At 40.6% G+C, this 27795-nt stretch overlaps 1 protein-coding gene across 1 annotated transcript in view; it reads right to left on the reverse strand.

Moving 5' to 3' along the window:
* Nucleotides 1–5112: 5112 nt before the first annotated feature.
* Nucleotides 5113–27795, reverse strand: part of LOC128648794 (transcobalamin-2-like) — a 160723-nt gene continuing 138040 nt past the window's right edge. Inside the window, exons 6-8 of the mRNA XM_053701666.1 lie at nt 25673–25848; nt 22662–22842; nt 5113–5303 (exon numbers count right to left, since the gene is read on the reverse strand). Of these exons, the coding sequence (XP_053557641.1) occupies nt 5263–5303; nt 22662–22842; nt 25673–25848 (398 nt within the window). The 3' untranslated portion in view covers nt 5113–5262. The remainder of the gene's footprint in view (nt 5304–22661; nt 22843–25672; nt 25849–27795) is intronic.

The following is a 27795-nucleotide window of genomic DNA, read 5'->3' on the forward strand; positions in this document are numbered from 1 at the left end:
TCTCCTTGATTGGCTATACATCAGACTGCCATACCAGAGAGGTGAGAGAGATTAAGTGCTCTTGGAGTTTTGGGGAATTTTTGCCCCTCCTAGTGGCCAGATGTTGAATTTTAGGAGTAATGGCTTGTGAACGCTAACCACCACGAAATAAATTAATTTATCAGGCAAGCATAAAACAAAATTTATGCTTACCTGATAAATTCCTTTCTCCTGTAGTGTGGTCAGTCCACGGGTCATCATTACTTCTGGGATATTAACTCCTCCCCAACAGGAAGTGCAAGAGGATTCACCCAGCAGAGCTGCTATATAGCTCCTCCCCTCTACGTCACACCCAGTCATTCGACCAAGAACCAACGAGAAAGGAGAAGCCAAAGGGTGCAGTGGTGACTGGAGTATAATTTAAATTTTTTTTTAGACCTGCCATAAAAAACAGGGCGGGCCGTGGACTGACCACACTACAGGAGAAAGGAATTTATCAGGTAAGCATAAATTTTGTTTTCTCCTGTTAAGTGTGGTCAGTCCACGGGTCATCATTACTTCTGGGATACCAATACCAAAGCTAAAGTACACGGATGACGGGAGGGACAGGCAGGCTCTTTATACGGAAGGAACCACTGCCTGAAGAACCTTTCTCCCAAAACCAGCCTCCGAAGAAGCAAAAGTGTCAAATTTGTAAAATTTGGAAAAAGTATGAAGAGAAGACCAAGTTGCAGCCTTGCAAATCTGTTCAACAGAAGCCTCATTCTTAAAGGCCCAAGTGGAAGCCACAGCTCTAGTAGAATGAGCTGTAATTCTTTCAGGAGGCTGCTGTCCAGCAGTCTCATAGGCTAACCGTATTATGCTACGAAGCCAAAAAGAGAGAGAGGTAGCCGAAGCTTTTTGACCTCTCCTCTGACCAGAATAAACGACAAACAGGGAAGACGTTTGTCGAAAATCCTTAGTTGCCTGTAGATAAAATTTCAGGGCACGGACTACATCTAGATTGTGTAGCAGACGTTCCTTCTTCGAAGAAGGATTAGGACACAAAGATGGAACAACAATCTCTTGATTGATATTCCTGTTAGTGACCACCTTAGGTAGGAACCCAGGTTTAGTACGCAGAACTACCTTGTCTGAATGAAAAATCAGATAAGGAGAATCACAATGTAAGGCAGATAACTCAGAGACTCTTCGAACCGAGGAAATCGCCATTAAAAACAGAACTTTCCAAGATAACAGCTTGATATCAATGGAATGAAGGGGTTCAAACGGAACACCCTGTAAAACATTAAGAACTAAGTTCAAACTCCATGGTGGAGCAACAGTTTTAAACACAGGCTTGATCCTAGCTAAAGCCTGACAAAAAGCTTGAACGTCCGGAACTTCTGACAGACGTTTGTGTAAAAGAATGGACAGAGCTGAAATCTGTCCCTTTAAGGAACTAGCGGATAAACCCTTTTCTAAACCTTCTTGTAGAAAAGACAATATCCTAGGAATCCTGACCTTACTCCATGAGTAACTCTTGGATTCGCACCAATATAGGTATTTACGCCATATTTTATGGTAAATCCTTCTGGTAACAGGCTTCCTAGCCTGTATTAAGGTATCAATAACTGACTCAGAAAAACCACGTTTTGATAAAATCAAGCGTTCAATTTCCAAGCAGTCAGCTTCAGAGAAATTAGATTTTGATGTTTGAAGGGACCCTGGATCGGAAGGTCCTGTTTCAGAGGTAGAGACCAAGGTGGACAGGATGACATGTCCACTAGATCTGCATACCAGGCGCTATTAGAATCACTGATGCTCTCTCCTGTTTGATTCTGGCAATCAATCGAGGAAGCATCGGGAAGGGTGGAAACACATAAGCCATCCCGAAGGTCCAAGGTGCTGTCAAAGCATCTATCAGAACCGCTCCCGGATCCCTGGATCTGGACCCGTAACGAGGAAGCTTGGCGTTCTGTCGAGACGCCATGAGATCTATCTCTGGTTTGCCCCAACGTCGAAGTATTTGGGCAAAGACCTCCGGATGAAGTTCCCACTCCCCCGGATGAAAAGTCTGACGACTTAGGAAATCCGCCTCCCAGTTCTCCACTCCCGGGATGTGGATTGCTGACAGGTGGCAAGAGTGAGACTCTGCCCAGCGAATTATCTTTGATACTTCCATCATTGCTAGGGAGCTTCTTGTCCCTCCCTGATGGTTGATGTAAGCTACAGTCGTGATGTTGTCCGACTGAAACCTGATGAACCCCCGAGTTGTTAACTGGGGCCAAGCCAGAAGGGCATTGAGAACTGCTCTCAATTCCAGAATATTTATTGGCAGGAGACTCTCCTCCTGATTCCATTGTCCCTGAGCCTTCAGAGAATTCCAGACAGCGCCCCAACCTAGTAGGCTGGCGTCTGTTGTTACAATTGTCCAGTCTGGCCTGCTGAATGGCATCCCTCTGGACAGATGTGGCCGAGAAAGCCACCATAGAAGAGAATTTCTGGTCTCTTGATCCAGATTCAGAGTAGGGGACAAGTCTGAATAATCCCCATTCCACTGACTTAGCATGCACAATTGCAGCGGTCTGAGATGTAGGCGTGCAAAGGGTACTATGTCCATTGCCGCTACCATTAAGCCGATCACCTCCATGCATTGAGCTACTGACGGGTGTTGAATGGAATGAAGGACACGGCATGCATTTTGAAGCTTTGTTAACCTGTCTTCTGTCAGGTAAATCTTCATTTCTACACAATCTATGAGAGTCCCCAAGAAGGGAACTCTCGTGAGTGGAAAGAGAGAACTCTTCTTTTCGTTCACCTTCCATCCATGCGACCTTAGAAATGCCAGTACTAACTCTGTATGAGACTTGGCAGTTTGAAAGCTTGAAGCTTGTATCAGAATGTCGTCTAGGTACGGAGCTACCGAAATTCCTCGCGGTCTTAGTACCGCCAGAAGAGCACCCAGAACCTTCGTAAAGATTCTTGGAGCCGTAGCCAATCCGAATGGAAGAGCTACAAACTGGTAATGCCTGTCTAGGAAGGCAAACCTTAGATACCGGTAATGATCTTTGTGAATCGGTATGTGAAGGTAAACATCCTTTAAATCCACAGTGGTCATGTACTGACCCTTTTGGATCATGGGTAAGATTGTCCGAATAGTTTCCATTTTGAACGATGGAACTCTTAGGAATTTGTTTAGGATCTTTAAATCCAAGATTGGCCTGAAAGTTCCCTCTTTTTTGGGAACCACAAACAGATTTGAGTAAAACCCTTGTCCTTGTTCCGACCGAGGAACCGGATGGATCACTCCCATTAGTAAAAGATCTTGTACACAGCGTAGAAACGCCTCTTTCTTTATTTGGTTTGTTGACAACCTTGACAGATGAAATCTCTCTTTTGGGGGAGAGGATTTGAAGTCCAGAAGGTATCCCTGAGATATGATCTCTAACGCCCAGGGATCCTGGACATCTCTTGCCCAAGCCTGGGCGAAGAGAGAAAGTCTGCCCCCCACTAGATCCGTTCCCGGATCGGGGGCCCTTAATTCATGCTGTCTTAGGGGCAGCAGCAGGTTTCCTGGCCTGCTTGCCCTTGTTCCAGGACTGGTTAGGTCTCCAGCCTTGTCTGTAGCGAGCAACAGCTCCTTCCTGTTTTGGTGCAGAGGAAGTTGATGCTGCTCCTGCTTTGAAATTCCGAAAGGAACGAAAATTAGACTGTCTAGCCTTAGGTTTGGCTCTATCTTGAGGCAGGGCATGGCCTTTACCTCCTGTAATGTCAGCGATAATTTCTTTCAACCCGGGCCCGAATAAGGTCTGCCCTTTGAAAGGTATGTTAAGTAATTTAGATTTAGAAGTAACGTCAGCTGACCAGGATTTTAGCCACAGTGCTCTGCGTGCCTGAATGGCGAATCCGGAATTCTTAGCCGTAAGTTTAGTTAAATGTACTACGGCATCCGAAATAAATGAATTAGCTAGCTTAAGTGTCTTAAGCTTGTTTGAAATCTCATCTATAGTTATTGAGTCAAGAGTCTCTTCCAGGGACTCGGACCAAAAAGCGGCCGCGGCCGTGACAGACGCAATACTTACATTGATCTGACACATGCATCTGCATGTCATGCTTCCCAAAAACAAGTGCGCAATAGAGGCGCGAAAATGAGACTCTGCCTATGATTAGGGAAAGCCCCTAGAGAATAAGGTGTCCAATACAGTGCCTGCCGGTTATTTCCAAGATTAAAATAATTCCTCAAGGCTATGAAGTATAAAATATGCTTATATATAAATCGTTTTAGCCCAGAAAATGTCTACAGTCTTAAAAGCCCTTGTGAAGCCCTTTTTTTCTTTATGTAATAAAAATGGCTTACCGGATCCCCTATGGGAAAATGACAGCTTCCAGCATTACATCGTCTTGTTAGAAATGTGTCATACCTCAAGCAGCAAAAGTCTGCTCACTGTTTCCCCCAACTGAAGTTAATTCCTCTCAACAGTCCTGTGTGGAAACAGCCATCGATTTTAGTAACGGTTGCTAAAATCATTTTCCTCTTACAAACAGAAATCTTCATCTCTTTTCTGTTTCAGAGTAAATAGTACATACCAGCACTATTTTAAAATAACAAACTCTTGATTGAATAATAAAAACTACAGTTAAACACCAAAAAACTCTAAGCCATCTCCGTGGAGATGTTGCCTGTACAACGGCAAAGAGAATGACTGGGGAAGGCGGAGCCTAGGAGGGATCATGTGACCAGCTTTGCTGGGCTCTTTGCCATTTCCTGTTGGGGAAGAGAATATCCCACAAGTAAGGATGACGCCGTGGACCGGGACACACCTATGTTGGAGAAATATGGTTTATGTTCTAGATCTTATGGTAAAATTGCTGGTGAATTTCCACATTAAATATATACATTTCCCTATTTATGTACATAGCTATTTAGGGGATTAGTTTCTTGCTGTACAAGTAATTATTTATTTATGCTTTGTAACTCTAAACAACAAAGATACAAAATTTTTCATTACCAAAAAAATATATTGATTAACCTAAAGGCAATTCCATTATATATCCTTTTGGGTTGGTTTTTAGAGAGAATTTAACAATTATGCCATGCCAAAATAGATAATACATAGCTACAGAGATGCTCATTTGCCTATACGAACGTGAAATGTGGAATTCTGCTTTTGTGCGGTTTTCAAGATGTCCAGAAGAGATGATTGTACTGGGACATCAATAGACTGTGTGAATTCCTGCACCAGATCTGAGGACTTTTCCAATGTTAAGAAAACATTAATGGTGCCTTCTCCCACAGGAACATCAGGTAGTGTACCAGAAACTTAGGTTTATATACAGAGTGCCTGCCATGGAAAAAAGTGTAAGGTATAATTAACAAAACAAACACCTTATTCAAATAACAATATAAAAATGCAAAATTAATGTACATTCCTCTACCATTTTGCCATCCTTTTAAAAACAGTTTTATCAGAGCACCTAAGACACACCAGTTAAATTGTATTGACATGTGAATATGCTGACCAATTGACTTTTGGTGCAAAACAGGCATTAGCTGTGACAGGCCCATATCGCTTCTGAACCTGGATTACAAGATCCTCATGTCAATTATAGCTGATAGACTCAAAAAAGTGATTGGGGATCTTATTCACAAAGATCAGACTGGCTTTATACCAGGGAGTACCTGACTATTCTTGACCATTATTACAATAAAGAGAAAAAAAGCAGATAAAAATAGCAAAGGAGATTTAACTCTGCTTATGATCGATGTCGAGAAGGCATTCGACTATCATTTGGGACCACATGTTCACTACACTCATCAACTTTGGTTTTTCCAGTAATATGGTAAATTACATTAGATTGATATATGATAAACCTAGATCTCAGTTATTAGTAAACAATGAATTATCACAGTATATCACGTTATAAAAAGGGACTTCAAGGTTGCCCCTTATCCCCCTTGCTATTCAATTTCTCGTTAGAACCCTTAGCGTTTTATTTAAGGCAGGAAATAAAGGGAAACGAATTAGGTAAGCAAAATTTGGTAATAACACTCTATGCTGACGATATCATGCTTTTTTTAAACGATACTAATACAAATATTCCAAAATGTTTAGAAATTATTAGCTGTTACAGCAAATTCTCGGGATATAACGTTAACTCGAAAAAATCAGAAATTCTTTAGATCTATAAAACTACAAAAAGTTTCATTACTCATTCATTCCAGGAAGTACAACATATAAGGTATCTAGGAATTAAGCTGAGCAGAAATCCACAGGAATGGTACCATCTCAATTATAACTAATGTTTTAATGAGGTTCCCAATGAGATTAATAGGTGGAATATACATTATCTTTCTCTTACAGCAAAAATTATGACTATTAACACTATTTTTTCCCTAGAATAATGTTTCTACTTCAAAATGTACCTCTTTATCTCTAAACACGATATTGATAGATATAACAGGGCCACAACACAGTTTTTTATGGGGTTAAAAAAAAACGCGTCTGGCAAACGAGATTCACTCATTAAAAAAATATGGAGGGTTCTCACTACCTAATATTCAATATTATAATTGGATAACGATGATGAAATAGACTGGCTAACAGTGGTTGATTATGTCACTAATTATGATATAGAGTCAGATATTGTGGCCCCGTTCAATTTGAAAGCAGTTTTACATAATTCCTATACCAAAATTACCCAGCTATATCAGCAATCAATTGACATTTTCTAACATTATCTCTGCATGGCAGAGACTATGTAAGGCAATGGATATTGAATATCAGATCTCTCAATACCTGGTCTACATAACGCCCTGTTTAGAATGTGGAGAGAAAAAGGTTTAATCTTTTTCTCACAACTCAAACAAGACAACATAATGTCAATACAAACGTATGTAGAGATCTCAGCCAAGTATCATCTCCCTGCAAAAAACTCCTATGCCTATTTACAGGTCAGGAATTATTTTAGGCAGAAACTCCAGAGTCACGGTTTTAATTGGGATCTGCAGGAGATTGATTTGGGGGATTAAAATCTATAAAAACAGGTATACGGTCCATTTCGTACTGGTATAATATGCTACTTACTAAATTATGGTTCAATTAAGCAAATAAGCTTAAAGACAGTTTGGTGAAATTCTTCCCTAGGATTCAAGCGCAGGATATCTTGAAGAGTATCAGTACATCGGAGTCAACTACGGTAATTCGTAGCTGGAGGGAAATACACTTAAAATTGGTAAAACAGAATTTATGCTTACCTGATAAATTACTTTCTCTTACGGTGTATCCAGTCCACGGATTCATCCTTACTTGTGGGATATTCCCCAATCCCTACAGGAAGTGGCAAAGAGAGCACACAGCAGAGCTGTCCATATAGCTCCCCTCAGGCTCCGCCCCCCCAGTTATTCGACCGACGGTTAGGAGAAAAAGGAGAAACCATAGGGTGCAGTGGTGACTGTAGTTTTACGAAATTAAATTTGAACCTGACTTAATTGCCAGGACGGGCCGTGGACTGGATACAACGTAAGAGAAAGTAATTTATCAGGTAAGCATAAATTCTGTTTTCTCTTACATGGTGTATCCAGTCCACGGATTCATCCTTACTTGTGGGATACCAATACCAAAGCTTTAAAACACGGATGAAGGGAGGGAACAAGTCAGGTAGCCTAAACGGAAGGCACCACTGCTTGCAAAAACCTTTCTCCCAAAAATAGCCTCCAAATAATCAGAAGTATCGAATTTGTAAAATTTGGCAAATGTATGCAATGAAGACCAAGTCGCTGCCTTACAAATCTGTTCAACAGAAGCCTCATTCTTGAAAGCCCATGTGGAAGCCACAGCCCTAGTGGAATGAGCTGTAATTCGTTCAGGAGGCTGCTGTCCAGCAGTCTCATAAGCCAATCGGATGATGCTTTTCAGCCAGAAGGAAAGAGAGGTAGCAGTCGCTTTCTGACCTCTCCTCTTACCAGAATAGACAACAAACAAAGATGATGTTTGTCTGAAATCTTTAGTTGCCTTTAAATAGAATTTTAAGGCACGAACCACATCAAGATTGTGTAACAGAGAAGGAACAATAATTTCCTGGTTAATATTCATATTAGAAACCACTTTTGGAAGGAAACCAGGTTTGGTACGCAAAACAACCTTATCTGCATGGAACACCAGATAGGGTGAATTACACTGCAAAGCAGACAATTCAGAAACTCTTCGAGCAGAAGAAATAGCTACCAAAATAAAACTTTCCAAGATAATAACTTAATATCTATGGAATGTAAAGGTTCAAACGGAACCCCTTGAAGAACTGAAAGAACTAAATTTAGACTCCATGAAGGAGCCACAGGTTTGTAAACAGGCTTGATTCTAACCAAGGCCTGTGCAAACGCCTGAACGTCTGGTACAGCTGCCAGACGCTTGTGTAACAGGATAGACAGAGCAGATATCTGTCCCTTTAAGGAACTAGCTGACAAACCTTTCTCCAATCCTTCTTGGAGAAAAGACAATATCCTTGGAATCCTAACCTTACTCCACGAGTAACCCTTGGATTCGCACCAACAAAGATATTTCCGCCAAATCTTATGGTAAATTTTCCTGGTGACAGGCTTTCTGGCCTGGATCAGAGTATCTATAACTGATTCAGAGAACCCCTGCTTAGCTAGAATTAAGCGTTCAATCTCCAGGCAGTCAGTTGCAGAGAAACTTGATTTGGATGCTTGAATGGACCTTGAATTAGAAGATCCTGCCTCGATGGCAGTTTCCATGGTGGAGCCGATGACATGTCCACTAGGTCTGCATACCAAGTCCTGCGTGGCCACGCAGGCGCTATCAGAATTAACAAAGCCTTCTCCTGTTTGACTCTGGCTACTAGCCGAGGGAGAAGAGGAAACGGTGGAAAGACATAAGCTAGACTGAATGACCAAGGCGCTACTAAAGCATCTATCAATGCCGCCTTGGGATCCCTGGATCTGGATCCGTAAAGGGGAAGCTTGGTGTTCTGACGGGATGCCATCAGATCCAATTCTGCAATGCCCCATAGCTGGGTCAGCTGAGCAAAAACCTCCGGGTGGAGTTCCCACTCCCCCGGATGGAAAGTCTGACGACTCAGAAAATCCGCCTCCCAGTTGTCTACTCCTGGGATGTGAATTGCAGATAGATGGCAGGAGTGATCCTCCGCCCATTTGATGATCTTGGTTACTTCCTTCATCGCTAGGGAACTCTTTGTTCCTCCCTGATGATTGATGTACGCTACAGTCGTGATGTTGTCCGACTGAAATCTGATGAATTTGGCCTCCGCTAGTTGAGGCCACGCCTGGAGCGTATTGAATATCGCTCTCAGTTCCAAAATGTTTATCGGGAGAAGAGATTCTTCCCGAGACCATAGACCCTGAGCTTCCAGGGAGTCCCAGACCGCACCCCAGCCTAACAGACTGGCATCAGTTGGTGACAATAATCTACTCCGGTCTGCGGAAACTCATTCCCTGAGACAGGTGATCCTGAGATAACCACCAGAGAAGAGAGTCTCTGGTTTTCTGGTCCATTTGTATTTGAGGAGACAAATCTGCATAATCCCCATTCCACTGTTTGAGCATGCACAGTTGCAGTGGTCTTAGATGAATTCGGGCACGTCCATTGCCGCAACCATTAAACCAATTACCTCCATACACTGAGCCACAGAAGGCCGAGGAATGGAATGAAGAACTCGGCAAGTATTCAAAAGTTTTGACTTCCTGACCTCTGTCAGAAAGATTTTCATGTCTACCGAGTCTATTAGTGTTCCCAGGAAGGGAACCCTTGTGAGCGGGGACAGAGAACTTTTTTCTACGTTCACCTTCCACCCGTGAGACCTTAGAAAAGCCAGAACAATGTCCGTATGAGCCTTGGCTCTGTGAAAAGATGACGCCTGTATTAAGATGTCGTCTAGGTAAGGTGCTACTGCAATGCCCCCGTGGTCTCAGTACCGCTAAAAGGGACCCTAGCACCTTTGTGAAAATTCTGGGAGCGGTGGCCAACCCGAAAGGAAGGGCCACGAACTGGTAATGCGTGTCCAGAAAGGCGAACCTTAGGAACTGATGATGATCTTTGTGGATAGGAATATGTAGGTACGCATCCTTTAGATCCACGGTAGTCATATATTGACCTTCCTGGATCATCGGCAAGATTGTCCAAATGGTTTCCATTTTGAAAGATGGAACTCTGAGGAATTTGTTTAGAATTTTTAGATCCAGGATTGGCCTGAAAGTTCCTTCCTTTTTGGGAACTACAAACAGGTTTGATTAAAAGCCCAGTCCTTGTTCTGCAATTGGAACTGGGTGTATCACTCCCATCTTTAGAAGATCTTCTACACAGCGTAAGAACGCCTGTTTCTTTGTCTGGTCTGAAGACAAACGAGAAATGTGGAACCTTCCCCTTGGGGGAGAGTCCTTGAATTCTAGAAGATACCCCTGAGCAACAATTTCTAATGCCCAGGGTTCTGGAACATCTCTTGCCCAAGCCTGAGCAAAGAGAGAAAGTCTGCCCCCTACTAGATCCGGTCCCGGATCGGGGGCTACCCCTTCATGCTGTCTTGGCAGCAGGCGCAGGCTTCTTGGCCTGTTTACCCTTATTCCAGCCCTGCAAGGGTTTCCAGGTTGCTTTAGGCTGGGAAGCGTTACCCTCTTGCTTTGCGGCAGCAGAGGTTGAAGCAGGTCCGCTCCTGAAGTTGGGAAAGGAGCGAAAATTAGCCTTGTTTTTGGCCTTAAACGGTCTATCCTGCGGGAGTGCATGACCCTTCCCCCCCAGTGATATCCGCGATAATTTCTTTCAACTCAGGACCAAAAAGGGTCTTTCCCTTGAAAGGAATGTTTAGTAACTTTGTCTTGGACGACACGTCAGCCGACCATGATTTGAGCCAAAGCGCTCTTTGCGCCATAAAGGCAAAACCTGAATTTTTCGCCGCTAACTTAGCTAATTGGAAAGCGACATCAGTGATAAAAGAATTAGCCAGCTTTAGAGCGTGAATTCTATCCATGACTTCGTCATATGAAGTCTCCCTCTGGAGCGACTCCTCCAGCGCCTCAAACCAAAAAGCCGCTGCAGTAGTTACAGGAATAATGCAGGCAATTGGCTGGAGAAGGAAACCTTGCTGAACAAACATTTTCTTCAGCAAACCTTCCAATTTTTTATCCATAGGGTCTTTAAAAGCACAACTGTCTTCTATTGGTATAGTTGTACGCTTAGCAAGTGTTGAAACTGCTCCCTCTACCTTAGGGACTGTCTGCCACGCGTCCCTCCTGGGGTCATTTATGGGGAACATTTTCTTAAAGATAGGGGGGGAACAAAAGGTACACCTGGTCTCTCCCATTCCCTAGTCACAATATCCGCCACCCTCTTTGGGATCGGAAACGCATCAGTGTATACAGGGACCTCTAAAAACCTGTCCATTTTACACAATTTTTCTGGGACCACCATGGGGTCACAGTCATCTAGCGTAGCTAAAACCTCCTTAAGCAGGACGCGGAGGTGTTCCAGCTTAAATTTAAAAGCTAAGGAATCTGACTCTGCCCGCTGAGAAACTTTCCCTGTGTCAGAAATTTCTCAGACCATCCCTCACTGCCACCTCAGAGTGTTGTGAGGGTACGACAGATAAATCATCCAAAGCTTCTGATTGCTCATCCTTTGTTCTTAAAACTGAGCTATCACGCTTTTTTGGAAAAACTGGCAGTTTGGATAGAAATGCTGCAAGGGAATTATCCATGACTGCTGCTAATTGTAATGTAATAGGGCACAATGCGCTAGAGGTACTAGGCAACGCTTGCGCGGGTGTAACTGGTGTCAACACATGGGGAGAGGAAGGAGGACTATCCTCATTACCTTCCGTCAAAGAATCATCTTGGGCTACATTTTTAAGTGTCATTGCATGGTCATTAAAATGTTTAGATACTTTAGCACACTTTAAACACAAATGCAATGGGGGGTACCGCCATGGCTTTCAAACACATAGAACAAGGTCTATCTGTAGGCTCAGACATGTTAGACAGATTTAGATGGCACTCAAATACAGAAAAATACACTTTTTGAAAAAACGTTACTGTGCCTTTAAATAATAAAAAGCACACACTTTTTTACCAAATCTCAAAAAAACATCCGATCTTTATGAAATTTACACCATATGATCCTAATGCTTTGAAAAGATTGCACACCAAGTATCAAGCCAATTAACCCCTTATTGCCCAAACCGGAGCAAATTGAAGCTGCCACAGGTTTAACACACTACAGCACGATGCCACAGTCTCTGCTGTGGCCCTACCTTCCTTGGGGATTAGTTTTGGAACGAAAATAAGCCTCCCTGTAGTCCCCCTGCAATCTCTGGACTCTACATGTGAAGCTGCATGAAGCTGACTTGCAAAACAACTGCGCAACTGAGGCGTGAAAATTAGGCCCCCTCCCTCTTCACTCCGGAGTTGTGGGGCCTTAGGTGTCTAAAATTATGCCAGGCGTATAAAACCCCTAGAAAGTGTTCCAAACATGAGAAACACTTGTGCAAACGTCAGATTATATTAAAAAATAATCGATTTTCCCCATAACAGTGTCCACCAGTGATTTAAGCCCTTTTAACTAAGCCATCCTTCTATACTGAGTCTCAGAATATGGCTTACCTTCCCACATGGGGATTTCTGTCAGTCTTCTAGCATTACCAAGTCTTGTTAGAAAAAAAGTGACTGAGCATACCTTAAGCAGTTGAGCCTGCAAACTGTTCCCCCCAACTGAAGTTCTCCGGTACTCAACAGTCCTGTGTGGGAACAGCAATGGATTTTAGTTACAACATGCTAAAATCTTTTTCCTCTCAGCAGAAATCTTCATCACTTTCTGCCTCAGAGTAAATAGTACAAACCGGCACTATTTTAAAATAACAAACTCTTGATTGAAGAAATAAAAACTACAAATCTAACACCACATACTCTTTACCCTCCCGTGGAGATGCTACTTGTTAGAGCGGCAAAGAGAATGACTGGGGGGCGGAGCCTGAGGGGAGTTATATGGACAGCTCTGCTGTGTGCTCTCTTTGCCACTTCCTGGAGGGATTGAGAATATCCCACAAGTAAGGATGAATCCGTGGACTGGATACACCATGTAAGAGAAATAATGAATATCTCACCCCTGATAGACTAAATAAATGGACTCAAAAAAGTCAACACCGTAATTGTTCTAAATGTAATAGAGAAAAAGCTGATATTTTGCATTGCCTCTGGTATTGCCCTTAAGATTAGGCAGTATTGGGGAAAGATTACCTTCTGGCTTAATAAATTCATCCAGATCAAAATCTCTCACCTTTTATATTTTCTTGCTATTTGATAATCAACAATTGATTAACATGGCTATACTGGCGGCACGTAACCTAATTTTAAAAAATTGGAAATCCCCTAATGCTCCATGTTTTTCTGAATTTGTTAACACCATGAAACTTTAAATGACAATCAAAATACAAGATATTGCACCTCTATCTGAAAATAATTTGAGATCGTATTTCTACAAATGGATTAAAGTAATATTGTGTCTTCTTTCAACTCAGAGTCAATTTATACATCCAAAAAGGAATTCACCAGAGTTCATATTTCTTATTATGAAAGATTTTCTTCCACAATACTGGATGTTTAATTCATAATTGTAAATAGGGTTAGGCCGCGAGGCTTGGGAGGGGATATATATATATTTTTTTTTATTGTTTTGTGTTTTTTCGTTTAGGTTAGGAACAGTTTTTGACATTGTATATGTGTATGCATAAAGTGTATATAGACTGTAAACAGTTTCTGCTTTAGATTCATGCCGCTTTTTTGGGTTCAGGTCAGGAACAGATGACATGGAGAAGTCTCTTAATATAAGTGTTTATGAATAATTTATGCTTACCTGATAAATTTATTTCTCTTGTAGTGTGTTCAGTCCACGGGTCATCCATTACTTATGGGATATATCCTCCTTCCCAACAGGAAGTTGCAAGAGGATCACCCAAGCAGAGCTGCTATATAGCTCCTCCCCTCACATGTCATATCCAGTCATTCGACCGAAACAAGACGAGAAAGGAGAAACTATAGGGTGCAGTGGTGACTGGAGTTATAATTTAAAAATTTAGAACCTGCCTCAAAAAAGACAGGGCGGGCCGTGGACTGAACACACTACAAGAGAAATAAATTTATCAGGTAAGCATAAATTATGTTTTCTCTTGTTAAGTGTGTTCAGTCCACGGGTCATCCATTACTTATGGGATACCAATACCAAAGCTAAAGTACACGGATGATGGGAGGGACAAGGCAGGGACTTTAAAGAAAAGGAACCACTGCCTGTAGAACCTTTCTCCCAAAAACAGCTTCCGAAGAAGCAAAAGTATCAAATTTGTAAAATTTGGAAAAAGTATGAAGTGAAGACCAAGTTGCAGCCTTGCAAATCTGTTCAACAGAGGCCTCATTCTTAAAGGCCCAAGTGGAAGCCACAGCTCTAGTGGAATGAGCTGTAATTCGTTCAGGAGGCTGCTGTCCAGCAGTCTCATAGGCTAAACGTATTATGCTACGAAGCCAAAAAGAGAGAGAGGTAGCCGAAGCCTTTTGACCTCTCCTCTGTCCAGAGTAAACGACAAACAGAGAAGAAGTTTGTCCAAAATCTTTAGTTGCCTGTAAGTAGAACTTCAGGGCACGGACCACGTCTAGATTATGCAAAAGACGTTCCTTCTTTGAAGAAGGATTAGGACATAAAGATGGAACAACAATTTCTTGATTGATATTCCTGTTAGAAACAACCTTAGGTAAAAACCCTGGTTTAGTACGCAGGACTACCTTGTCTGAATGAAAGATCAGATAAGGGGAATCACAATGTAAGGCAGATAACTCAGAGACTCTCCGAGCCGAGGAAATAGCCATCAAAAACAGAACTTTCCAAGATAAAAGTTTAATATCAATGGAATGAAGGGGTTCAAACGGAACACCCTGAAGAACTTTAAGAACCAAGTTTAAGCTCCAAGGAGGAGCAACAGTTTTAAGCACAGGCTTAATTCTAGCCAAAGCCTGACAAAAGGCCTGGACGTCTGGATTCTCTGCCAGACGCTTGTGAAAAAGAATAGACAGAGCAGAAATCTGTCCCTTTAGTGAACTAGCGGATAAGCCCTTTTCTAAACCCTCTTGTAGAAAGGACAATATCCTAGGAATCCTAACCTTACTCCATGAGTAACTCTTGGATTCACACCAATATAAATATTTACGCCATATCTTATGGTAAATTTTTCTGGTAACAGGTTTCCGAGCCTGTATTAATGTATCAATAACCGAATCCGAAAACCCACGCTTTGATAGAATCAAGCGTTCAATTTCCAAGCAGTCAGCCTCAGAGAAATTAGGTTTGGATGGTTGAAAGGACCCTGAATTAGAAGGTCCTGCCTCAGGGGTAGAGACCATGGTGGACAGGACGACATGTCCACTAGGTCTGCATACCAGGTCCTGCGTGGCCACGCAGGCGCTATCAGAATCACCGATGCTCTCTCCTGTTTGATCCTGGCAATCAGTCGAGGTAGCAACGGAAAAGGTGGAAACACATAAGCTTTCACTCTGAAAAAGAAAAAAAGCGCAAAGAGAGACTCAAGTGCAATAAATAACACAAACGCTGCTGCTCTTAAAAATATGCACTTACAATGTTTTATTAATAATACAGCAGTTTAAAAACACAGCTTTCTCCTTTAGGGTAAAATATCCAAATACTCAGCTGCTCCGGTCTGTTTTCACAGCCTAGTTGTCTTTTTTTCCCAATGTCCGTTCCCTTCAACTGTTCACCGGAACTATCACTGTATGGGAAATCCTTGTTCCTGGGGCTACGGTGGCCCTAAATGTCCAAAAAGCAAAGCGTTCTATTCCTAGAACTACGGCTCCTCTGAAGAACCAAAGTGCAATCCTATGATACCTCTACGCGTTTCTTCTGCTATCCTGCAGACTTTTTCAAGAGGATGAAGAGTCAAATGCTAGGTGGATCAGATGTCCGTCACAATAAAAACCCTCATGGCAGATCCTATTGGTTAGAATTTCCTCTATGTTCTACAGGTAAAAAATATATGCTCTGGGTCCTAGAGACCAAATCCATAATGCTATGTTGCTTTTCCTGATAACAAGGATATACGGTTTAATAACAACATATCTAAAGTTAATACATGCCGCAAATAACAAATAGTATGCACCAAATATAAATATCCTAAAACATAAATATGTAGCAATAATATTAAAATCCTTGAACTAGGTAAAATCGTATAAGAGATATATGTAAAATTAATACTTAAAATTAATACAAAATATTTTATGCATATATTAAGAAGTTGAATCCCTGCAAGCTAATCAAAATTCATCTATATCTGGAAAACATTCTGGAGATTACATTTAAACGGTATTGTGTATATTAAAGATTTGATTATTACCTAACATAATATTATTAAAAAATTCATTTTATATTTAAAATGTGATAATTGGAGGTTATTTAAACTTTATTTAAAACTGAGGAGAAATGAAAAAGAAAAAATTGAAAAAGAAAAAATTATACAAGAAGTGTACCAATACATTTTGCAGAACATCATGGGGGAGACCCTAGGTCTCTAAGAATACAAGCAATTGATTGGATACCTAACAGTTGTAGTAATAGGTTGATGAGCCTAAGGAAGCAAGAAACCTTTTGGATACAAAAACTTAATAGCTTACATCCAAAAGGATTGAATATAGATATTGACATAGCAGCTTTTATGTGACTATTGATTCGATCTAAATAGATTCAGAGTTCCTTAGTAGCACTTCTTGTATAATTTTTTCTTTTTCAATTTTTTCTTTTTCATTTCTCCTCAGTTTTAAATAAAGTTTAAATAACCTCCAATTATCACATTTTAAATATAAAATGAATTTTTTTAATAATATTATGTTAGGTAATAATCAAATCTTTAATATACACAATACCGTTTAAATGTAATCTCCAGAATGTTTTCCAGATATAGATGAATTTTGATTAGCTTGCAGGGATTCAACTTCTTAATATATGCATAAAATATTTTGTATTAATTTTAAGTATTAATTTTACATATATCTCTTATAAGATTTTACCTAGTTCAAGGATTTTAATATTATTGCTACATATTTATGTTTTAGGATATTTATATTTGGTGCATACTATTTGTTATTTGCGGCATGTATTAACTTTAGATATGTTGTTATTAAACCGTATATCCTTGTTATCAGGAAAAGCAACATAGCATTATGGATTTGGTCTCTAGGACCCAGAGCATATATTTTTTACCTGTAGAACATAGAGGAAATTCTAACCAATAGGATCTGCCATGAGGGTTTTTATTGTGACGGACATCTGATCCACCTAGCATTTGACTCTTCATCCTCTTGAAAAAGTCTGCAGGATAGCAGAAGAAACGCGTAGAGGTATCATAGGATTGCACTTTGGTTCTTCAGAGGAGCCGTAGTTCTAGGAATAGAACGCTTTGCTTTTTGGACATTTAGGGCCACCGTAGCCCCAGGAACAAGGATTTCCCATACACTGATAGTTCCGGTGAACAGTTGAAGGGAACGGACATTGGGAAAAAAAGACAACTAGGCTGTGAAAACAGACCGGAGCAGCTGAGTATTTGGATATTTTACCCTAAAGGAGAAAGCTATGTTTTTAAACTGCTGTATTATTAATAAAACATTGTAAGTGCATATTTTTAAGAGCAGCAGCGTTTGTGTTATTTATTGCACTTGAGTCTCTCTTTGCGCTTTTTTCTTTTTCAGAGTGAAAGTTTTTGCCCTACTTCATTTGGTGTGAAGGATCCATTTGGTAAACAAGCAGCAGAGGACTATAGTGATTTATGGACTGACATCTTTTGGAAAGTGGTAAAACGTTTTTGTTATTCCATTTGTTTTACTGTTGATTTGTGTGTATTCTATTTTGATTACCCTATAATTGTATACAGGGATTCAATTTATTAATTTAATACTTATTGGATACTACACATGTTTGGTGTAAGAATTGATAAACAGAATTGACATTAGTGATTTTATTATATTTTAAAAGGGAGTTAGCGCCATTATTATTTATTTTTTTTGGTGGGTTGGAAACACATAAGCTATGTTGAAAACCCAAGGGGCTGCTAGTGCATCTACCAGCACCGCTCCCGGGTCCCTGGACCTGGATCCGTAACAAGGAAGCTTGGCGTTCTGGCGAGATGCCATGAGATCCAGATCCGCTTTGCCCCAACGACGAATCAGTTGAGCAAATACCTCCGGGTGAAGTTCCCACTACCCCGGATGAAAAGTCTGGCGACTTAGAAAATCCGCCTCCCAGTTCTCCACGCCTGGGATGTAGATCGCTGACAGGTGGCAAGAGTCTTCGAGACTTTCACCATCGCTAGGGAACTCCTGGTTCCCCCTTGATGATTGATGTAAGCCACAGTCGTGATGTTGTCCGACTGAAATCTGATGAACCTCAGTGTTGCTAACTGAGGCCAAGCTAGAAGAGCATTGAATATTGCTCTTAATTCTAGAATGTTTATTGGGAGGAGTTTCTCCTCCTGAGTCCACGATCCCTGAGCCTTCAGGGAGTTCCAGACTGCTCCCCAGCCTAGTAGGCTGGCATCTGTTGTTACAATCGTCCAATCTGGTCTGCGAAAGGTCATTCCTTCGGACAGATGAACCCGTGACAACCACCAGAGAAGAGAATCTCTGGTCTCCTGGTCCAGATTTAGCAAAGGGAACAGATCTGAGTAATCCCCATTCCACTGACTTAGCATGCATAGTTGCAGTGGTCTGAGATGCAGGCGCGCAAATGGCACTATGTCCATTGCCGCGACCATTAAGCCGATTACTTCCATGCACTGAGCTACTGATGGGCTTGGAATGGAGTGAAGGACACAGCAAGCATTGAGAATCTTTGATAACCTGGACTCCGTCAGGTAAATCTTCATCTCTACAGAATCTATAAGAGTCCCTAGAAAAGGAACCCTTGTGAGTGGTAACAGAGAACTCTTTTCCACGTTCACTTTTCACCCATGCGACCTCAGAAATGCTAGAACTATCTCTGTATGAGACTTTGCATTTTGAAAACTTGACGCTTGTATCAGAATGTCGTCTAGGTACGGAGCCACCGCTATGCCTCGTGGTCTTAGTACCGCCAGAAGTGAGCCCAGAACCTTTGTAAAAATTCTCGGGGGCGTAGCTAACCCGAAGGGAAGAGCTACAAACTGGTAATGCCTGTCTAGAAAGGCAAACCTTAGGTACCGATAATGATGTTTGTGAATCGGTATGTGAAGGTAGGCATCCTTTAAGTCCACTGTGGTCATATATTGACCCTCTTGGATCATGGGTAGGATGGTCCGAATGGTTTCCATCTTGAACGATGGAACCCTTAGGAATTTGTTTAAGATTTTTAAGTCTAAGATTGGTCTGAAGGTTTTTTTTTTTTTGTGAACCACAAACAGATTTGAGTAAAACCCTTGCCCTTGTTCCGTTCGCGGAACAGGGTGGATCACTCCCATCACTAAGAGGTCTTGTACACATTGTAGAAATGCCTCTTTCTTTACTAGGTTTGTTGATAACCTTGACAGATGAAACCTCCCTTGTGGAGGAGAAGTTTTTAAATCCAGAAGGTATCCCTGAGATATAATCTCCAACGTCCAGGGATCCTGTACATCTCTTGCCCAAGCCTGGGCGAAGAGAGAAAGTATGCCCCCCACTAGATCCGTCTCCGGAAAGGGGGCCCTGTCTTCATGCTGTCTTAGGGGGCGGGAGTAGGCTTTCTGGCCTGCTTGCCCTTGTTCCATGACTGGTTGCCTTTCCAACCCTGTCTGTAACGAGCAGTAGTTCCTTCCTGTTTTGGAGCGGAGGAAGCTGATGCTGCTCCTGCCTTGAAATTACGAAAGGCACGAAAATTAGACTGTTTGGCCTTTGATTTGGCCCTGTCCTGAGGAAGGGTGTGGCCCTTACCTCCAGTAATGTCAGCAATAATTTCCTTCAAGCCGGGCCCGAATAAGGTCTGCCCTTTGAAAGGAATGTTCAGTAGTTTAGACTTAGAAGTTACATCTGCTGACCAGGATTTAAGCCATAGCGCTCTGCGCGCCTGTATGGCGAATCCGGAATTCTTAGCCGTAAGTTTGGTTAAATGCACTACGGCATCCGAAACAAACGCATTAGCCAGCTTAAGCGTTCTAAGCTTGCTCAAAGTCTCGTCCAATGGTGCTGTGCGAATCGCCTCTTCCAGAGACTCAAACCAGAATGCCGCTGCAGCAGTGACAGGCGCAATGCATGCAAGAGGCTGTAATATAAAACCTTGTTGAACAAACATTATCTTAAGGTAACCCTCTAATTTTTTATCCATTGGATCTGAGAAAGCACAGCTATCCTCCACCGGGATAGTGGTACGCTTGGCTAAAGTAGAAACTGCTCCCTCCACCTTAGGGACCGTCTGCCATAAGTCTCGTGTGGTGGTGTCTATAGGGAACATTTTTCTAAATATCGGAGGAGGGGAAAAAGGCACACCGGGTCTATCCCACTCCTTGCTAATAATCTCTGTAAGCCTTTTTGGTATAGGAAAAACGTCAGTATACACCGGTACCGCATAGTATTTATCCAGCCTACATAATTTCTCTGGGATTGCCACCGTGTCACAATCATTCAGAGCCGCTAACACCTCCCCTAGCAACACGCGGAGGTTCTCAAGCTTAAATTTAAAATTTGAAATTTCTGAATCCGGTCTCCCCGAATCAGAACCGTCACCCACAGAATGAAGCTCTCCGTCCTCATGTTCTGCAAATTGTGACGCAGTATCAGACATGGCTCTCGTGTCATCGGCGCGCTCTGTCCTTAACCCAGAGCTATCGCGCTTGCCTCTTAACTCGGGCATATTGTATAATACTTCTTTCATAACATTAGCCATATCATGTAAAGTGATTTGTAAGGGCCTTGATGTACTTGGCGCCTCAATCTCACGCACCTCCCGAGCGGGAGACGAAGGTACTGACACGTGAGGAGAGTTAGACGGCATAACTTCCCCCTCGTTGTCTGGTGATAATTTTTTTATCGGTAAAGACTGACTTTTATGTAAAGTAATATCAATACAATTGGTACACATATTTCTATTGGGCTCCACATCGGCTTTTAAACATAATGAACAAGCAGATTCCTCTGTATCAGACATGTTTAAACAGACTAGCAATGAAGCTAGCAAGCTTGGAAATCACTTTCAATAAGTTTACAAGCAATATAAAAAACGCTGCAGCGCTTTTCAAAAACACAGTTGAATAACAATGAACTAATTCAGTTATAGTCAACAATTTTTAACAGTAAATGTATTAATTAGCAGAGGATTGCACCCATTAGCAAAAGGATGATTAACCCCTCAATACCCAAAAACGGATAATCAAATTAAGATTTAACGCTTTTATCACAGTCAAACACACTGTCACAGGTCTGCTGTGACTGATTACCTCCCTCAAAAACGAATTTTCAAGACCCCTGAGCTCTCTAGAGACGTCCTGGATCAAGGAGGAAGAAGCAGGAAGACTGTGCTAGAATTTTAACTGCGCAACAAGGCGCTAAAAAAGGCCCCTCCCACTCATATTACAACAGTGGGAGACCTGATATAACTGTTTCTATGCAGAAAAATACGTTAGCCATGTGGAAAAAAATCATGCCCAAAAAGATTTATCACCAAAGTACCTCACAAAACGAATAACATGCCAGTAAACGTTTTAAAAACAAACTTTTTCAATGTCATGCAAAGTTATCACTAAGCCTGCTACCAGTCGCTTCTACTGCAGATAAAGGCTTAAGCATTATTTCAGTATTAACAGTATTTTCTCAGTCAAATTCTAGTCCCTAGAAAATAACTCAACTGCGCATACATTTATCAGCCTGATACCAGTCGCTACTACTGCATTTAAGGCTGTACTTACATCATACGGGTAACAGCAGTGTTTTCTTAGTCAATTCCATTCCCAGAAAATATTATACTGCACATACCTCATTTGCGGGGGACCCCGCATGCTATTCCCATTATCTGAAGTTACCCCACTCCTCAGAATGTCGAGAACAGCCAGTGGATCTTAGTTACGTCTGCTAAGATCATAAAAAACGCAGGCAGATTCTTCTTCCAAATACTGCCTGAGATAGAAAAAACAGCACACTCCGGTGCCATTTAAAATAACAAACTTTTGATTGAAGAATAATTAAGTAAACTCCAACTCCTCTCGCGACCTCCTTCTTTGTTGAGACTTGCAAGAGAATGACTGGGTATGACATATGAGGGGAGGAGCTATATAGCAGCTCTGCTTGGGTGATCCTCTTGCAACTTCCTGTTGGGAAGGAGAATATATCCCATAAGTAATGGATGACCCGTGGACTGAACACACTTAACAAGAGAAATTTACACAGATTATAAACATTTTCTGTCATAGGTTTTTTTCTTTTATTGCTTCTCATTTTTTTTGTTTTGTTATTTCATGATGTTTACAGAACCGAAGGTCAAAAAAAAAAAAGAAAAACTCCAACTTTGTGTTCATTATACTTTTTGGAGCTGTGTCTCCTATTCAGTTGTACTTTTCTCTTGGTCATAAGAGCTGGATTTAAAAAAAAAAAAAAATCAGAGCACCTAAGACACACAAGTTAAATTGTATTGACGTGAATATGCTGACCAATTGATTTTACCTATCAAAACTTATAGAATATCACTTACTTTTGTTGATGGTACAATCTGTTTTTGTAACATCCAAATAAGACTTTTGGTGCAAAACAGGCATTAGCTGTGACATCATCATAGGATTAGAGAACTGTCCCTTTTTCATTGCATCCAGTAGTGCACCAATTGCTTGGGAACATTCTTTCTCATCATTTGAAGTTCCCAAAGCAGAGAGGAACTAGAGGGAATAGAACAATAATAATTTATGTTTTGTATACTGTTCAATTTCATTTTCTGTGAGAACACATTTTCCTCTCCTCCATTGCTATCCCCTTGAACCCCCTTAGCATGTAAGCCTAAGAGCCATACTGTTTGTAGATCCCCTTCTTTAGAGAGGACTACAACAGTGCGACTCTTGGCAGGGCCCTCTACCCGTCTGATCCCTATAAATGTTTCCTTGTATTCCGCCTATGTTTATAGCACTGCGGAATCTGTTGGCGCTCTACAAATAACCGATAATAAATAAATAATAATAAATAATTTCTTTAAAACCTGGCATTTTTCTGGACAACCTCACTTATTGGAAATGCTAAAAATTTGAAGTAAACCGAGTATTTTTTGTTTTGAGTTGAAAAAAAGTTATCTTATCATTGGAACGCATTAGTTGAACATTCAGCAAAAAAATGCTACATCAGTTATTATTTAGTTTTTTTTGTTAGTGAAAAAAACAAGTAGTGGTTGCAGACAGTATTAAGTCCCCTTTTTTCATATATTTTGAGCATACTCAGTAGAAGCAAACAGCTGAAAAAGTTAATGGAGACATGCTCAGTAGCAGCATTTTGCAGCAGAGGTCTGCGGGATCTATAGGGGCCGATTTATCAAGGGCCGAATGGCCCCTGATGCTCACAGCAGTTATGAAGCAGCGGATTTAAGACCGCTGCTCCATAACTGGTCCGCTGCCTCTGAGGATGCAGACATCAATAAGCCCAATCCTATACGATCAGGTTGATTGACACCCCCCCGCTAGCGGCCGATTGGCGCGAAAATCTGCAGGGGGCGGCATTGCACAAGCAGTTCACCAGAATGTATATGCTGTCTGCATACAGCGTATCATGTCAGACAGACAATGATAAATTGGCCCCATAGTCTCAGATATTGGGCTGCATAGTGCTGCAGCCTGGAAGACTGAGTATTATCTGATATATAGATAAATAGATAAATAAATAGCAATATATATATATATATATATATATATATATATATATAAAAATAATAATAATAATAATAATAATATAGATAGATAGAGAGAGATATGAAAACTAAATATTACAAATTCAACTTATTGATCAGATGTACCCTGGAAAAAAAGGCTAGTCATGTAGCTTAAAGGGACAGTATAACACTAATTTTTTCATTTCACTGCATGTTATAGGCACTACTATAAAGAATAATATGCACAGATATTGATCTTAAAATCCAGTATAAAACTGTTTAAAAACTTACATAGAAGCTGCCAGTTTAGCACTGTTAAAAAGGATAGCTGGAACACCCACTGAAAGTGGTTCTATAGCAAAAAAAGCAGACACTCCCCTTTCCTCTGCATATGAAAAGACCCTTTACACAAACAGAAGCAAGCTTGAGTAGGTATACATCAGTATTTTACTAAAACTTTGGGGCTTGGTTTGGAGTCTGAAAATCAGCGCAATGTTATTTAAAAATAAGCAAAAAAATATACAGTACATTTAAAAAAAAAAAAAAAAGCTGTATAGGATATATAAATGGATCACCTACAAAACAATTATGCAAAAAAATATAGTGTTTAATATCCCTTTAAAAGAAGGGACCAGTGATGAACAGTTTTTAAATCATAGAATGCATTCTGGAGTGATCTTAAAGGGATGTGAAACCCAAAAATTTCAATTTGTGATTTAGACAGAGCATGCAATTTTAAAAAAAGTTTTACATTTCTATTATTAAGTTTGCTTTGTTCCCAAGGTATTCTTTTTGTCGAATAGGGATCTAGTTCTGCAGCACTACATGGAAGGAAATAGTGCTGCCATCTAGTGCTTTGCAAATGGATAACATTCTTGCAGAAACATAGGCTTTGACAGCAGATAGGAACCATAGACCTGCAAGTCTGCCCGATATTTCATAAAAGTATAAACTTATCGATAGCCTTATGCTTATCCCAGGCAGTGTTTGTCATTACCACTTCTTATGGAAGTTTATTCCATGAATAAGAACTGCTGCCATATAGTGCTTGAGACAAATCCACGCATATTTAAAATGGCATGCTCTGTCTGAATCATGAAAGAAAAATGTGGGGTTTATGTCCCTTTAATTAACACAACAAATTAGGATTTTTTTTTAATGTCCACAAATGAAGAGGATAAAAATCTTGTTCAGTCAATCTCAGAATTGTCTTTGTTCTGTTAACAACTAGCCACATTCTAATTGTATGCAAAGCCACTGTTCACGAGCCTCCTGTGGACTTTGAAAACTGGAAATGGTAAGGGCAAAAAGAACTACAATTCCCACACTGCAGCAGGGTGCAGATGGCAGTGGAACAAGCAGCTAGCTTGCCATATGGAAATAAGAAAAAATAGCCACACTCTGATAATTCAGATCCTGTTATTGGCGAAAAAAATGCTTTAAATCCATCTTTTGAATCACCTCCATATGTAATATTTTTTTTATATGGATGAATAAAATTATAGTTTTTTTCATATGCAGCTATTTTCCAACTTTCTTAGCCCCATTTTATATTCAAATATGTGCATTTGTTAGTATAAAACTACGGCTCATCACTCCTATACATAACATCTCCCAGAGCACATACCTCCTAACACACTCAACTAAGAGCTGTGAAAACACACAAATGTATCTCCTTGTTTGAGAATTGTTGCTTCAAAATGGACTTTATAAGAACGGGAACTAGATAAGTCATATAAAGTAAGATAATCCACTGAGACATCTAATCATTTAATACCAAATCCATCTGTGACCATATAACTAGTAGTACCTATGCACCTCACCGTACACTTGCAGCTGGTTAACAATATACTTACTTGCACAGCAAGGGGAGTGCTGTAAATGTTTCCTAAGGATCCATCTGTGTTTTTGGAGTTTATAATCTTTTGCTTGATATTTGTGATTCCATTCCTGATTTTTACCATCAAGTCTGCAGTGTACAGCTTGGAACGCTTCAAACACAGGAAGGCTAGACCTGCCATAGCCTCTGTATCTGTCAACATGAAGGGACGGCAAAAATAGATTTCAGCATCTTACAAGTACAATCATTCATCATTTCAGACATCTAATTTGCATATTCCACTCCATTCGAGTTATTGGTTTTTCCTTGGCCAACATTATATTATTTATGCATTGTTAAAAAGCAACATGATCATCAAAATCAATTTCATGATTTTGAAAACACATTTTATGAAATATCCTTTTTTTTTTACCAACTGTGAACATTCTAAACATTTTCTAAGTTGTTAGATAAATAACGAAGATCCATCTGAAATGTGTAGATGTTAACAAGTCTTCGCCAGCAAGCGATTCATGCATTTGCAGACAGTTGTACTAGGTTATTGAATAATTCAATATTAAAGCAACATGTCTAAAAAATTATTTCTAAAAAGCTCAGTCATTGTTGTAGGGATTTTTGTTTATACAAAATATTTACTTTATATGCTGTTTATGCTGTTGTGCACTTTATTAGAATTTGCTTAAAAAAAGTTGTACAATTCTTAAATAATACATCACGTATAAAAAAACATATCAAATACAACTTTTGTCTTGTGATTCACTTACAGTTATAACACACGAAAATTAAGTAGCTTTCTAATTATCGCTCATAATAAAGGTAATCGGATCTTGACCTAGAGCATTCAGTGTCACGCCACTCCTTTGCGCCGCTCTGGCTGTGGCCAGGGATGCGGCGGTTGCTGTGAGCGTGCTGCGATGATGTCATCGCCGCACGTCTATTCCCCTCTCAAGCTGGATCCTTTGAACTCCTCTTGGTGCGAATCGACGCCTATGTAAGAACCTGCATAACTTACATTCACTGCTCAAGTATAGGTGTTACTGGGTGTGCTTCTAGGTACTTTATTACTTGAATTGCTGGATTGCCTTATTATTGCTGAACTCTGCCTGTCTAACTACTCTACCTGTGTAACCCTTGAATTGCCGGATTGCCTTATCATTGCTGAACTCTGCCTCTGTCTGACTACTCTGCCTGGTTTACCCCTGAACTGCTAAACTGCTGGATTACATTTTGTTGCTGACCTCTGCTTGTTCCTGACCATTCTATTGGTTTACCCCTGAACTGTTATACTGCTAGATTACCTTTTGTGGCTGACCTCTGCCTGTTCCTGACCATTCTATTGGTTTACCCCTGAACTGCTATACTGCTGGATTGCATTTCTGTTGCCGAACTCCGCCTGTCTCTGACCATTCTCTGCCTTAAAGGGACATGAAACCCCAAAATGTTATTTTATGATTCAGATAGATTATACATTTTTATACAACTTTCCAATTTACTTCTGTTACCAATTTTGCTTCATTCTCTTGGTATATTTTATTGAAGGAGCAGCAATGCACTCCTGGGAGCTTGCTGCACACATTTGTAAGCCAATGAAAATGGTCATACAAGTTCAGCCACCAATTAGCAGCAGGCGTTAAGCTCCTGAGCCTTTCTAGATATGCTTTTAAACAAAGGATACCAAGAGAATGGAGCATATTAGATAATAGAAGTAAATTGGAAAGTTGTTTAAAATTGTATACTCTATCTGAATCATGAAAGAAATTTTTTGGGTTTCATGACCCTTTAATCTTTTTGCCGTAAAGGACTACCCTGTCTACCGTGAGTACTCCTTACCTCATTCCTTACACTCATTTTGTTCTGGGATATTTCCTTATCCTTCCACTTGACGCCGGGATAAGAAGACTACTGGCCAAGTTTGGTCTGATAGGGAAATATCCCACGAGCATTACATTCAGAAGCTGAATATAATCTAACGATTTCAAAAATGGTTGCAATTTTCCTTTAAATATCATCTTACTTCCTGCACTATTATGAAATAAATCATATCTCTCTAAAACCAGTTGATGGATCAAGTCATATTTAAAAGGGACACTAAACCCAAAATTTTTCTTTCATGATTCAGATAGAGCATGCAATTTTAAG

The sequence above is a fragment of the Bombina bombina genome, chromosome 2 (genome assembly GCF_027579735.1).
Source record: "Bombina bombina isolate aBomBom1 chromosome 2, aBomBom1.pri, whole genome shotgun sequence".
Taxonomy (NCBI): domain Eukaryota; kingdom Metazoa; phylum Chordata; class Amphibia; order Anura; family Bombinatoridae; genus Bombina; species Bombina bombina.